General features: G+C 45.9%; 1 protein-coding gene across 1 annotated transcript; it reads right to left on the bottom strand.

The window, feature by feature from the left end:
• Positions 1-201: 201 nt before the first annotated feature.
• Positions 202-14,810, bottom strand: Oxnad1 (oxidoreductase NAD binding domain containing 1). The gene is made up of 7 exons (XM_051141755.1): positions 14,687-14,810; positions 14,337-14,400; positions 11,328-11,434; positions 9,842-9,983; positions 3,183-3,425; positions 1,814-1,922; positions 202-611 (listed from the first exon to the last, which is right to left on the bottom strand). The coding sequence occupies exons 1-7, from the start codon at positions 14,800-14,802 to the stop codon at positions 457-459; spliced, it is 936 nt and encodes a 311-aa protein (XP_050997712.1). The 5' UTR covers positions 14,803-14,810; the 3' UTR covers positions 202-456.
• Between the last annotated feature and the right edge of the window lie 327 nt (positions 14,811-15,137).

Here is a 15,137-nt window from a genome sequence, read left to right as displayed (position 1 = left end):
AGCACTCTGGGAGGCAGAGACAGCTGTATCTTTGTGAGTTCAAGGCCAGCCTGGTCTACCAAGAGTCCAGGACAGCCAAGACTACAGAGAGAAATCCTGTCTCAAAAAACCATAAAAAAACCAAACCAAAACAACAACAACAAACCCATACGACAAGCTCAAATTTGGCTCTGAGACTGTAATCCTGCTAGCAGGTAACCAATAAATCTTTTAATTATAATTGGATTGGGTATGATCTTTTCCTAGGTGCCAGAAACTCTATAACAATGGAATACCATAAGACAATTGAATCGGTATTAATGAAAGAAAAATCAATATAGTAAAAATTAGCTTGAACAAGGAAGTGTGCAGAAAGTTTGCCATGCCAATCTGTCTCTGATTTTCCTTCAGTCTTGGCCTAAATACTTAAAGAGTCTCACTCTCCTGAGTGGCGCTCAGGTCTTCTGTGCCTGTTCCCTACCACCACTTCTCAAAGCAAATGCGGTCCTTGGGAACGTGGCTCTTTTCCAGTTGTTTAGAGAAAAAGTCCGTCATTGGAGGTGGGCCGCAGATATAGAACAGAGTCTCTGCTGAAACGTGATCTCTTATCTCCTCTTCTGTAATTCTTCCTTCTATAAAAAAAAACCCAAAAAACCAGAAAATCACCAAATCAGGCTGAGCATGTTTGTAAGCCAACTGACCACAGCTGGCTGGCAGCGTTCGCGTGCAAGAGCAACACCTGAGCCTGTTCTCTCCCGGCTTCCCCGCCTCGGGCAAGCAAAGCAGCAGCTCATCACCAGCTTCTCCTTAGAGAGGGCCCACAAGCCTACTCATCTCTGCAGAGATGGAAACTGCCTTTAGCAACGTAAATGGCTGTCATAAATAAACAGATAGGTAAAGAAATAAATTCCTCTCAGGACGATAAGATGGCTCAGCAGGTAAAGGTGCTTGCCGCTAAGTCCAATGGCCCAAGCTTGATCCCTGAGACTCGCAGATGGAAAGAAAGAACCAACTCCAAACACTGTCCTCTGCTCTTCATACATACCTGCAAACACACACACACACACACACACACACACACACACACACACACACACACACACACAGAGAGAGAGAGAGAGAGAGAGAGAGAGAGAGAGAGAGAGAGAGAGAGAGAGAGAGAGAGAGAGAGAGAGATTGAAAAATAGCGTTGGCTGGGTGAGGTGGTGCAGATCTAAGCATTCCGAGGGTAGAGAGATAGGTGGAGCTTTGTGAGTTCCAGGCCAGGCAAGGCTACAGAGTAAGACCTTGTCTCAAAAAAAAAAAAAGAAAAACTTAAACAAAAGTGAATAAGATAACTTTAAAGACCCCCTCCAAATAGGGGAACTTGGTAATTTAAATAAATACTAATGGCATATGGAACTGATTCAACCAAAGCAGCATCCTTTTTTTTTTCCCCCCCTTTTTCAAGACAGGATTTCTCTGTGTAACAGAGCCCTGGTCCTGGACTTTCTTTATAGACCAGGCTGGCCTTGAACTCACAGAGCTCCGCCTGCCTCTGCCTCCCAAGTATTAGGATTAAGGTGTGCGCCACCACCGCCCAGCAGCACACTTTTTTTTAATTGTATACCATAGTGATGGTGCCAAGGCCTTCTGAAACTTGTGATTTTAACATGAGCATAGGAATCTACCTATAATAAGCAAATCCAAGTATGTGTTTTTATAAGAACCATCTCAATTTCCTTGGGAATGACATTCCAAGCAGGGGACTCCCAACAGTAAAACATTCTTCTTAACCAATTGGTCGTCTCTCCAGTAACTGCAGGGCTCGCCAAAATCTCTTTAGAGGACTCACCTGTGACATAAGGCTTAAGTTCTGCACTGATTTCTGTTGTCTGTTTTGTTACATGTAAACTGCAAGCAATCTTCTCAGGAAATTCATGCACTAAGTCGAGAATGTCTTTCTGGAATGTCAAACATATTCGGTCAAACTACAATTAAAAAAAAAAAAAAATCAAAGCACAGCTGGGTATGGTGGTACCTGCCTTTCATCCCAGCACTCGGCAGGCAGGGTCTCTACGAGTTCAGGGCTAATGCCTCAAACCACCACCACCTGATGCCACTACCATCTCCTCCTTCTCCTCCTGCTCCTATTTTTTAAGACAGAGTCTCGTTTAGTTCAAGTTAGCCTTGAATTTTCTATGTAGCTGAGGTTAGCTACACGTGCCTGATCTTCCTGCCTTAGCATGCCAAGTGCTGGGATTACAAGTGTGACATCATGCCTGGCCCTAGTGACATTTCTGTTCCATTAGCTTCTAGATTCTATCCTACTATGGTGACCTAAATGGAATGGGCCCCACAGGTGCATAGTTTGAATACTTGGTCCCAGTTGGTAGAACTGCTTGGGAAGGATTAGGAGGTGTGGCCTTGTTAGAGGTGTGTCACTGGGGTGGGCTCTGAGGTTTCCAAAGACTTATCCCACTCCCAGTTAGCTCTTTCTGCCTTCTGCCTCCTGCTGTGTCTCAAGATGTGAGCTTTCAGCTACTGCTTCAGCACCATGCCTGCCTACCTGCCTGCCGCCATGACGACCACGGACTCTGGCCCTGAAACCAGAACTCCCATATTAAGTGCTATTGTTTATAGGTTGCCTTGGTTACACTGTTGTATCATAGCAATAGAAAAATAACTAAGACAGCCATCATATCTCATCTCATCCTGTCACTCAACTGGAGACATTTTTAACTATTCAGGGTGAGATTGTCTGTTAATCACTTGAATTGAGTAAGCTTTGCAAGCCTTCTTTTCAAATCTTTGTAGAGAAATCTGAACCTACAGAAACAAAATTTATGGTCTGGAGAGATGGCTCAGCTGTTAAAGGCTAGGCTCACGACCAAATATAAGACGAAGAGCCTACTTATTGACGTGTCTGTCTATTTCTATTGTCATCTATTATTTAGTGATGGGCTTTATAGAGACATCTTCATCAGAGTATACCTCACATCTTGGCCACAGTCCCCCCACTCTTCTCTCTCTACTCCCACTCAATCCCCTAGGTAGTTTCACTTCTTTCTTGTCCTATACACCTGTATGGCTTTTCATTGTTTAATTAGCATACAAAGTAATGGGTTTCGTTGTAGCACTGTCATGTCACATCACCTGCTGTTTAGGGACTATAAATTATGCACACTTGCTTCGAGCACACTGTAAGCGCGTCTCCCACTTACCTTAAACAGGAGTTCACTGGTGTCCTTTGCACTGTAGAGCAGTTTTATTGTCCCTATCTCACAGCTACTTCCTTTGTCTGCTTGGTCCCGGTGGAGATCTGCTGAGTGGCGCAGGATGGAAAGCAGCGGGTTGATCCCAACCCCTCCAGCAATCAACACGAGGTTTCGAGGGGCATCTGTGGGCTGCGGGTCAAAGAAGAACTCTCCACCCACTCTGACAGCCACTTCAGAGTCAAGTGTGCACTGAAGCAAGAAAGAAAAGCTCCTTTGGTCCTGTGCAAGGCAAGTCTCAGACTTAAGTGAAACCGACGAGCTGACCTGCCTGCTTACCAGTATTTGGGGAGATCTGCACAGCTTGTTTCCAATTCTCCCAGAACCTTGGGACTGGATTTTACTTTCCAGCATGTATTCCAACTTGCTATTCCAACTTCGTGGTTCATACAACATGGCCGTTCAGAAAGGGAGTTTGCTTCAGAGATTTTGCCACTAACTTTGCAGGTAAGGAGCTGAGCTGACAAAAGTAGCAACAGACTCATGGGGGGTGGGGGTGGGGGACCCCAGGGTTATGCATCTCTTTACTAGAGGCATGTTGGGACCTGAGCGGGCCCAGTCAGACTAGCGCAGCAGGCTTGCCCCAGCACTGTGGGGCAGTTCTGTTCTGTTGTGTCTGTTCACACCCCTCCCTAGCAGCCAGAAAGGCAGCAGGAGGCTGTGCATGCAGGCTGAGTCTCACACTGGCCTGCAGTGCGCAGTGTATGTACCAGTATTTAGTGAGGTCACTTACATCAAAACTGCCTCCAGAGAGGAATGCACTGGTTCCCAGTGGGCCAATATTGTCTCTATGGGGGTATTCTAGAAACCTGCCGCAACATTTTCTGTTTTTTGTTTTTGTTTTTCATTGTCACAGTGATTTGGGGGAACTTAAGTGACATTCAGAGGATAGGGCTAGATGTCCCAATATAACTGGTGGCTTCCTGGATCTGGCTCCTATTAAACTGATGGCTAAATCAGCAGGAATCGTGTGAGCTATTCTTTATTGCTAGTTGGAATCAGCCACTGTGGGAATATTCAGAACACAGACATTTGCACATAATTCAAATGAAGGCTTTTTAAAATTCAGAGTGCTGGATTCCTGCATGCCATTATTGCAATGCACAGGACTGTCAGGATGACTTCTGAGTGACCCAGGCTATTCATGTGGGCAAATGCCAGTTTGTAATGATCTGAGGCCACGTTCTGAATCTGTTAGTCAAATGGTTTTGGCTCCTAGAGTCAGAGGTCTTAGTGCAGTCAGCTGGCTGGATCCTCTGTTTCTGGGCTATGGTGAGGCAGAGCAGGATGATGGAAGGACACAGATGCTGATCTACTCAGCACATAGCAGCCAGGAAGCCAAGAAAGAGAACAGCCACAAGAGGGTTTTCTCCTTCCCTCAGGTACTGTATCTGCCCCTCTCAGCCCGTGGACAGTGCTGCCCTCCCACATTTAGGGCGTATATTACATCCTTGTGTATTAACCCTCTTGGAAACAGCCTCAGAGGTGAGCCTAACTAATCTCGTACTCTCTTCTCCATCAAGCCCACAAACAAAATTAACATGAATCTTTATTTTTTCCTCCCCCAGATAGGGTCTCTCTGTGTAGCCTTGGCTGTCCTGGACTTGTTTTGTAGACCAGGCTGGCCTTGAACTCACAGCAATCTGCCACCATGCCCACAATGACTCAGAGACAGCTTTACACAAATCTAAGTTCACCTGGATTTCCCGGAATGTGAATAGTGTGTAGACTACACTTGGCTGTGTTCTGTTCTGGAACACCACATACCAGATGGTGACATGAGTGTCCTTCTGTCACCCACACAGCAAGCCTGCACCAGCTACATTTATAGACCACATATTTGTGGTAACTGTGTTTAGTAAAAGCCCTTTGATGGCTTCATTCTGTCTTGTGGTTTCCAAACGCCCAAACTTGAGTACTCAGAAATAAATATCCATTGATTATGGGTCCTTTTCCTTCCCTTTTTCCTCCTTTGCATTTCGGCTAAAGAATTTTGAGTTTTGGGTGCTTTGTTCAGTTTTATGTGTTTTTCCTCTAATTTCCTGACAGGTCTAACACTACCACAAGTCATTAAACCCTTCTGCTCTGGATCCTGCCTGCCAACATGACATAGCATCGAGCTCTATATGAAAAGGTGTCTCAGGCACTGTAGCTCTCAGAGAAGAAAACGCTGCTGGATATGTCTACCTGATAGCATACAGAGGGTCCCACTAGCCTGCCTTTTAGGAGCCCAGCAACCTCTGACATCATCACCAGCTGCCGCCAGGTGTGTGCTGATAAAAAGGACACCACTAGTCTCTTACTCCTCTTTCTGTTTCTCTCTGCTTCTGTCATGGGTTCCCTCCCCCCTTCTCCCATCCCCCCACGTTCCCACAATACCTTCATACCAGATCATCTGTTGCATGGCATCTTTATCATTATTATAACACTATCTCCTTCCTGCCGCCCCCAAAAACCCAGAATCTAGCCATTTATATGGAATGCCCAGTGTTGCCTTGTTACAAGCTCCTGGCACAAATCAACAGAATTTAGAAGTAGGAACATACACATGCTTTCAGAAGGTCAGAACCTGGGGATTCAGTCCTTGGACCCCACATTCCACATTCCAGGTAAGCAGGAGGCACTCTGGACAGATTTAATTTGAGGTTCCACAACTTCAGATGATCAAACTTAGACAAAAAAAACTCTAAGGAAAAAAAATTCCTGAATTCATAAAATAATTCTTCTTTTGGTAAAGAAGTTCCTAGGGGAAAAACACCTAAACTTTACCTACTTTTAACTACGTAGGGCTTTTGACAGAGAAAGCAGCAAGGGAGCTGCTGGTTCAGAAAGTAACTCTAGGCATGGCTGAACTAGCGACTGCACTGCTCAAAATCATTCCTTCCTTTCAAGCCCTAAAAGTAGAATCTAAAGCCTAAGAGGCCCTGCCCCTGCTGTAGCCCTGCCTACCTGCCCCTGCTATAGCCCTGCTTACCTGCCCCTGCTGTAGCCCCTGCTGTAACCCTGCTTACCTGCCCCTGCTGTAGCCCTGCTGTAACCCTGTTTACCTGCCCCTGCTGTAGCCCTGCTTACCTGCCCCTGCTGTAGCCCTGCTTACCTGCCCCTGCTGTAGCCCTGCTTACCTGCCCCTGCTGTAGTCCTGCTGTAACCCTGTTTACCTGCTCCTGCTGTAGCCCTGCTGTAACCCTGCCTACCTGCCCCTGCTGTAGCCCTGCTGTAACCCTGCCTACCTGCCCCTGCTGTAGCCCCGCTTACCTGTACACACACTCCTCTCTCCAGTGCCCCCACCCAGAGCAAAAGAGGCTGAAAATGAGAAAGAAACCTTGTCTTTGATGCCTCTTCAGTGTGTGTAGAAAAGACAACAAAAAAGGAATATGAAAACTGCCCCTGTCTTCTGTTGATAAACAGGAACTGCTGGTGGAGCATGACCACAAAGTCAAATCACAGCCCTAACAACGCAAGCGAGGAAAAGGGCCTTAACTTCCATACAGAGCACTGTTTTAAATTTGAATGCAGACTTTCTACATTTTCACAGCAACTGGAGCAGTTCCAGCTCTCTGGAACTCCTTGCTCTACCAAAGACCACAAAGTAAAAGACAACTTTAAGCATGTTATCCCATGTCAACTGAGCAGCCCGCTGCCACCAGACACAGTTCCACTGTCCACCCTGACAGCTCAGTAAGAGTAAGCTCAGGAGGGAAGGAGCCTCCTGCAATGACTGCATACTGGATAGTGGCAGCTCCCGCTGGGCAGAGCTGTTACGTGCCCCACCCTGTACGCTGCAGTCTGCATTTCCCTGGTGGTGAACGACAGTAAACATCTTTTCATTTCCTGTGTTCCCAGCTGTAGGTTATCGCTAATTCTGTTAATGGTCGTTTGCAGAAAAGCTTTAATCTTAATTAACACAGTATGTGATGTTTTTCTTTTATGGTTCTTCCTCTTGGTGCCATGTATAACTCTTTCAAGTTCCAAATACTTCCAGTGTTTTCAACTAAAACTTTCCCAGTTTCATGTTTCACATCTGTATTTACAAGCCATTTTAATTCTGAATGTAAAGTATGAGACTGAGGTCCAACATTTATGCATGCTTTATGTAAACGTACAGCTGTTTCTGTGCTATTTGCTGAGAAAGCTATCCTTTCCCCACCCCTTCTATGGCATGTTTGCTCGAACTGAAGCGGCCACACACGCCAGTGTCTTGCTGAAGCCTTTCTGTGCCCGCCCTTTGCCAACACTCACTGTTGTCATTATTATCACTTTGCTTCCCTCCTACACTTTTATGTGATTTTCTTCCTGTTGTCATTGTTGGCTTAAGACAGGGCTCGCTGCAGCTGAGACTCGGGTGTGCGCCATGCGGACCCTTCCTAGTCAGTCTCTTTCAGAACTGCTCTAGTTATTCTAGTTCTTTCCTCTCTACATAAGCTGAAAGGACTTGTACTGGCACAGGACACCCCAAGGTCAAGTTCTCAGCACAAAGGAGATTTATTTGCCCCAAGGGACAGAGGGCAGGGAATAAGAGATGAAGACAGGAAATAGAGGTCAAGGGAGAAAGGAAAAGAACAAGGGAGAGGCCAGGGATATTTGTCCCCGAGGACAAAGGGCAGGGATGGAGACAAACACAGGGGATGCAGGGTTATGAGAAGGGGGAAGAAGCAAGGGAGAGGGGGAAGGGATATTTGTCCAGAAGGAGTGGGACAAAGGACCACCTCTGGTTAGAGGGGAGAGAGACATGGCCCACAGGTAAAGGGGGACCTGACACGCCCCTCCGCCCTCCTCCCCCAGGATGAATTGCTTTTGATTGGGCGTGTTAATGAGGGCAGCCAAAAGGAGGCTTGTGATTGCTGGACTTCAATGCCTTGATAGCTGGATCCTGGCAGGCAGCCTCAGGAGTGGCTAGCTTTAAGAATGTAATCTAATGGTTGCCATGCTCGGGCCAGCTAGAGTCCCTACAGAAACTCTGAAGTCACTTGTCTGTTTCTGTAAAAACTGTTATGATTTTGTTGACTGTTATAATGAAAGGGCAAAATTAATGCCATGCTCTGTATGAGGCCTTGCCAATGAGGTGACCCTTCTCCCTGCCAGCAGTCTCAGAAACCTCACCACAGCGATTATATACAATTAGCTCCCAAGGTTCCTCTGAGAGCAAAAGGCTTCCCCTCCAGACTCAGCCTTCACCCAACCTGCCAAAAGGCTGACATTCCTGTGACCCACAACCCACTTATGGTCTTTTCCCTTTATAAACCCAACCCAATGCCCTTGAAGCTCTGGGCCACTCTCCTATCCTGCTGTGTCAGGAAGGATTGTGATCTGAGGCTCAAGCCTGTAATACAGGACCCTGTGCATGCTGCATTGGTATTGAGTCCTGGTGGACATTTCACAGGGGGGGGGGTGCAGGGGGGGGGGGGGGGCGGAGGCAGAGGGTGTGTCTCGTGATCTGGGCATTACAATAACAAATCCACCAATCAATTTAAGGGGAACTGCCTTCTTTGTGTTGAGTCTCCCAATCCAAGAATACTGTATACCTTGATTCTTTTCATGAGATTGTGATGGACAACTTTTGTTTTTTGAAGACTGAAGATCTGTATGAAAGTTGGTCTTACACTAGAGGATGAACCAAGTGACCTAATCTGCAAGTGTTCACTGCACAAAAGGTCTCTCTAGCCACAGGGCATGTTACTTTCTACAAATACGGCATATTTACGATTCTTTGTGTAGCATTTCCCTAACCAGGCCAAACTGTAGCCACTGAATTCGACCTTTTTTCCTGGCTGTTTTGTAGAACAGCGCTACACGTCTACCCCATCATGTATTTTTTGCTGGTACTCTCTCAAGATCTGCTACTACTGGCTTCATGCCTTTCCTTGATGTGGTTCCTACACAAACAAGGATTCTCTGCATTGAAAACCCAGCAATGAGGCCCTGATGAAAGGACAAAGGGAACTTAGTTCTGTGTCCTTGTGCAGGAGTGGATCTGGCAAGGCCTGCCTAAGGCTGGAGTCAGTGCCTCGAAGGAGTCACGGTTGTAATGTTTCTGGGGACCTGACTCTTCCCCCTTGGCTATGGTTATCAATCCTTAGGCAGCTGTGTCTGTGGTATTCTGTGTTCTTTTTACCAATATTGTCCCGACTTAGCTGTCCACTGACCTTGGACATTTTCCCCTTGCAATTAGTATGTATGTATGATGCTGTATTTCCTAATAAACTTACTTGGCACTAAGTTTATTTCTCATCCCTGGCCCTTGCACTTGACACCTTGCCATTCAGGACTCTCATTCCGGCAGGTCCGGATTACATATGAACTAAGTAAGCAGAGTGCAGATTTAATGGGAGGCAGAGATGCTCACATCCTAATTTAAAAGTTAGTTGAGGGTCTGGAGAGAGAGCTTAGCAGTTCAGAGGACTTGTCACTCTTTCAGAGGACTCAGGCTCAGGTCCCAGCACCCACATGGTGACTCACAACCACTAGTGACTCCAGTTCTAGGGGATCTGATACCTCTCCCAACCTTCCAGGAAAACAGGCATGCACACGGCTTACAAACAAATATGCAGGTAAAATACACACATAAAATAAAAGAAATTTAAAGTTATTTTTCCAAGGCAGCTGCTCACCTTATTGTGAACCCAGATAGCGGGAGGGTGGTTTGTATATTTCACTGCCAGTTCTATTATTCTCTCTCGCTCTAGCAGCTGGGGACTGGAGCAAATTGAAAAGCCACCGACCACTGAGACTCCTGGGATGAAGAAATCAACCCTAAAAGGACGAACAAACCATCACTCTTAAAAAACTCTCAACAGCAGGCAACAAAATAAAACTGACATTTTAGTAAGACAAAGAAAAAGATAAACTCCTATATTAATAAAAGAGGAACAACATAACCAATCTTACAAAAATAAAGAATTCTTCATTAATTTTATGAAAAACAAAACAAAACAAACAAAACAAAAAAAACCCAGCCAGACGTGGTGGTGCATGCCTTTAATTCCAGCACTTGGGAGGCAGAGGCAGGTGGATCGCTGTAAGTTCGAGGCCAGCCTGGTCTACACTGCGAGTCCAGAACAGCCAAGGCTACACACAGAAACCCTGTCTCGAAAAACAAAAAACAAAAATAACTATCAGAAATGACACAAGAAGAAACAGAAAAACCTGATCATGTCTACATAAACTCAAACAACTGAATTAACGAAACTTCACAGTAAGAATTCTGGTTCAGGCGGCATCACTGGTGAGTTCCATCACATGTAACTAGAATTGATTCCAACCCTTCAGAAGCTTCCCCAAACGGAAGAGAACAAACACTTTGAACTTACTCTAGTGAAGCTGGTATTACCCTGATATCAAAGACACTGAATGAAAACCACAAACAACATCCATTCAAACAGAGACAGAAAAATTCCAAGAATATACGGCTGCCTTAACATCTGTCCTCATTAATTTTTTTTTTTTTTTTTTTTTAGTTTTGGAGACAGGGTTTCTCTGTGTATCCTTGGCTGTTCTGAACTCTCTCTGTAGATCAGGCTGGCCTCAAACTCACAGTGACTCACCTGCCTCTGCCTCCCGAGTGCTGGGATTACAGGCGTGCACCACCATCACCTGGTTCCTCATTACTTTATCAGCTTGAGTGCTAGGTTCAGTGAGACTTTCCTCAGAAGGAAAAGGCAGCCAGGAATGATGGCGCACACACGCAGATCTCCAAAGTTGAGGCAAGGCCCTTCTTTCAGCCATTCTGCCTACTCTCTTAGAACAAAGACTGGGTTTTAGAAATGCATGAGTGCCTAGCAACCCTAACCAGAGGATCAGGTGGCTGCAATGTGCTCAGTTAGTGAGCCTGTCTGTAGCCCCCGTGGCCGAGCTGTGGTCCCACAGAGCAGCACTTTGCCTGGTGTGGAGCTGGACAATGAAAGATAGGTTTCAGACATCACAGAGGGGCATGGTTCCAGCCACAAAGGAATCGAGTTGTTCATGACTCAACAGAATGACCCAGAATTCCTCTCTCCTCATGGGGCATACCAAGTACAGAAGTCCTTTCCATAGGAAAATATAACACCCAATAGCAACTTTATAAATACAGAGTTGAACATGGGAAACATCACTCACCACTGGCCAGCCTTAAAGGAAAAGTCTTTATCAGCAACAAGCAAGCGAAGGCTCTTCACTGACGGAGACTCGTGGGCGATTTCACACACCTTAGCTGCAGCCACGACCTGAAGCAGAGAGGCAGGGGGCTTAGAAACATGTGGTTTTGGAAACTTGTCCAACAAGGCAAAGCACACACTGCTTTGCTCTGCCCTCCATCAGTGAGTGAACTAAATGAACTATGAAACGTACTACAGTGCTTCTGTTTTCTGAGTACAAAGTCATCACTACAGGAACTGTGGAACCAGTACCCATGGGCGCTGGCTAGACACCCTGAGTTCTGGGGTGGGATGCCCCTGGCACCTACAGGCCTCTTCAGAAGTAGGCCATGTGGAACACAGTTGCTTCTGAGCAAGAGGTCCATGGCACGCTAACAGCAGATGTTCACGGAAGACATCAAATGCTTTTTAAAGAGCAAAGACACAGAACACTGGGTTTGTACTTATGTGCTTTCCTCTTGCCTTTGAACTCACTCACCCCTGCCTCCCAAGCCCTGATTAAGGTATGCACCACCATGCCTGGCTCGTGTACTTGGTTCTGAATTTATTACATTTTTTTTCTAAAATATACACATGATCTTAAAGCAAGAGCACCACAGGGGCCCTTCCTACTAGGAGTTTGGGGCAGTACTACCTTGGTGATGCACTGGCTTTCTGAATGGCCACAGAGTGATTTGGGAAATATTCAGTGAGGGTAATTCATGCTGTGACACCTGTCAAATGTAAAACCCTCTCCACTTCCTTTATTCCACCTCTGCTCGGTACTTCTCTTCCTCCTCTAAATCTGGGACATTAATCTGAGGGCGGAAGACAGGCACGACTCCCCTAAGCTTCCTTCTGCTTAATTCCTACTATGGTATTGGGCAGGAGCTGACCAAACCCTCAATGGGGCCCCAACCAGCCCCAGCAGCAAACACTGTGGAAGCCTCCCACCCTGGTGCTAGCTCAGCCTAGGACGCTGAGGTCTGACCAACTCTCAGTGGGAGATCACTTTTAAAAAACCCACTAGAAAAGCCTCACCTCCTCAACATAGCTCCTGAAACTTCCACCCTCTGTCCTCTGCGGCAAAACCCCTTGCCCCTCTTCCTCTGCACTGCTGCTAATCTCTTCTTCCTCCTGTCTTGTAGAACAAGTGGGTGACTTTCCACAGCAGCCCCTAGGCCTGAACCTTTCACAAAAGATAGGGTCTCCCTACATAGGCCAGGCTGGCCTGGCGCTTGCTGTCCTCTGTGTTAGTGCTAAGATTACAGATCTGTGCCACCAGGCTACGTCCTGGCCCTGCTCCCAGAGATCCAGTTTCTTCACTTCCTCTCTTCTCTTCCCATTTCTCATTCTGTTTCAGAGGGAAAAAAAAAAAATAGAACTAAAGAGAAGGGAAATGAGGTTAGGATTTTTTCCCCTAAAGACAGCAATACCATCAGGATTGTAATCCTGTAACTGTCTGACTCCTGGCATCAGGTGCCCTTTTAATCGTACCATCAGAGCGTACAGTAGTCCTTCTTTGTCCTAAACAGGAGCAAAGGAACCGCCCCAAAGTCCTAATACTTCTGCCCTATAAGATCCCAAAAGATGACTCTAATCCAAAACTATTACCTACTGGACAAACCACAGCACTTTGGTGAGTCATGTTTGATTGGACACAGAGAGCCTGATTTGCCTACATCCTTCAATGGCTAACTCCAACCACAAAGATACTGTTTAGTGATGAAAATACTTAATATCTGGGCCTTTGGACAATGTTTGCCTCAGTTTGTCCTAGTTTATCTATCTGCCTCTACATACCACAAAGAGAGTACATACCAGCTTGTGATATAAGCCTGTTTTTCTCTTTACAACTGACAGGACCTCACTTTCATAAAGAAATTATTAACAAGCTTCTCATTCATACAATCAGCACTTTGTTGTCTTGTGTTTTCAGATTCACCAATAGGAGAGTCTAGTTTTCTACATGCCTATACCTTACTCTGCTGAATTAGCTTTATATACTTCTCAAAAAGAAAAGGTCAACTTAAAGTGGACTCAACAATCACCTTTAGTACCAAAGCAATTCTCTAAAGAAGAATTGAGTTTTAAAAGTAGGACCTAAATAGGATATATGTTAAATTATCTCTTTGTATCAAAACATAGAATGAAACTACTGTGACAATACAATTTCTGATCATGTTTGTAGTTTTTTTTTTTCTTGGTTCACTGAGACAACACTAAGCTAAACACACCTGAATAGGTATGAAACAACTCAAAAGAGAAAAGCAGATCTCCACCATGTGTTTTTAGCGGAAACAGGGCTGCTTGCTGAGATAAAGGGTGAGGCTCCTCTAGTTCCCAGTCCTTGCACCCTTCAGGTGGCAGGTTAGCTTCCTGTAGCCTGAGTGTGATTGACAGCCCGCAGGGAAGGGCCATGAGCTGCCTGTAGCCTGAGTGTGATTGACAGCCCACAGGGAAGGGCCATGAGCTGCCTGTAGCCTGAGTGTGATTGACAGCCCACAGGGAAGGGCCATGAGCTTCCTGTAGCCTGAGTGTGATTGACAGCCCGCAGGGAAGGGCCATGAGCTTCCTGGCTCAGATGTTAGTGCTGCTCTGATGAGCTAGGAGGGTCTTCTAAAGCAGACGAACAAGGACTCTGTGACATGATGGCCACAAAAGAAAAAAAGGTAAGCCATTCATAACGTGTAGGCTCTACAAGTTCCCTTTCCTACAGGACGCCTCAGTGTACCTGTGAGGGACGGGCCTCGCCATGACTGCGCTCTCTCACCCAAACAGCCCACTTATGCCAGACTTAGTGAAACATTTAGTACTGCTTGGCTGTTGCTTCCAAATTAGTTCCCATATGTTCTGCTCAGGAAATTCCAGAACAGGAAAATCTCCCCGAATGTCCCTCATAGGGAAAAGCCTCACCTAATGTCTTTCCTATAAGCCAGTCAGGTACAAAGTGCCCAGCCAGGAAAACCCACCATGCCCCAAAGGTACAAACCTCCCGTCGGAGGGCACTTGCAGTTCTCTCCAAGTGATCCGTTTTCCTTTTGGATTTCATTATGCTTTTTAAAAGAAGGTAAACTTAGGTTATTAAGCATTATCCTCATAAAATAATAAAACTAGTTTCCCCTGCTCCCCCACCTACATAATTATGGCTATGGAAAATACAATTAATTGTGGATTCTGCAAAATACTGAAAGTCTGCCAGTCATAGGTTGCACACGCAATAGTGTTTCCGATCTGATGGCATACGAATGGAAACAGGATGCTGCCTCTCTTGATTTTGAAGGACTCCCAAACAAGGTCTCTGAGAAGCAACTCAAATGACACCAAAGGCTGACAACGTACCTGGTTAGGGAAAGGTGACGCAAAGTGCTGGCTGTCAATTTCCACAAAGCTGCCTGAGTGCAGACGGCTCCCACAGGACCGCAAGACAGACCAGGAATAAGGACAACGTGGGCCATGGTGCTTCCTTGGCAACGGTTAGCTGAAATTTATAACCATTTTCAGAGAAAGCAGAGAAATGCCGAACTATGTTAGGGGGCTAGAGATGGCTCAGTGGTTAAGAACACCAGCTGTTCTTCCAGAGGACCTGGGTTCAATTCCCAGCACCCACATGGCAGCTCACAAACATCTGTAACTCCAGTTCCAGAGGATCTGATGGCCTCTTCTGATCTTTGCAAGTACCAACACATGGTGCACAGACATAAACACAGACAAAACCACCCATGCACATAAAAACACAACATCTGCCCACATAGTGGAAGGAAGAAAATCAACTCCCACAAATTGTCCTTTG

Source organism: Acomys russatus, chromosome 3 (assembly GCF_903995435.1).
Source record: "Acomys russatus chromosome 3, mAcoRus1.1, whole genome shotgun sequence".
Lineage (NCBI taxonomy): Eukaryota > Metazoa > Chordata > Mammalia > Rodentia > Muridae > Acomys > Acomys russatus.
The sequence above is the reverse complement of the archived record's forward strand: the minus strand, read 5'-3'. Positions and strand labels throughout refer to the sequence as shown.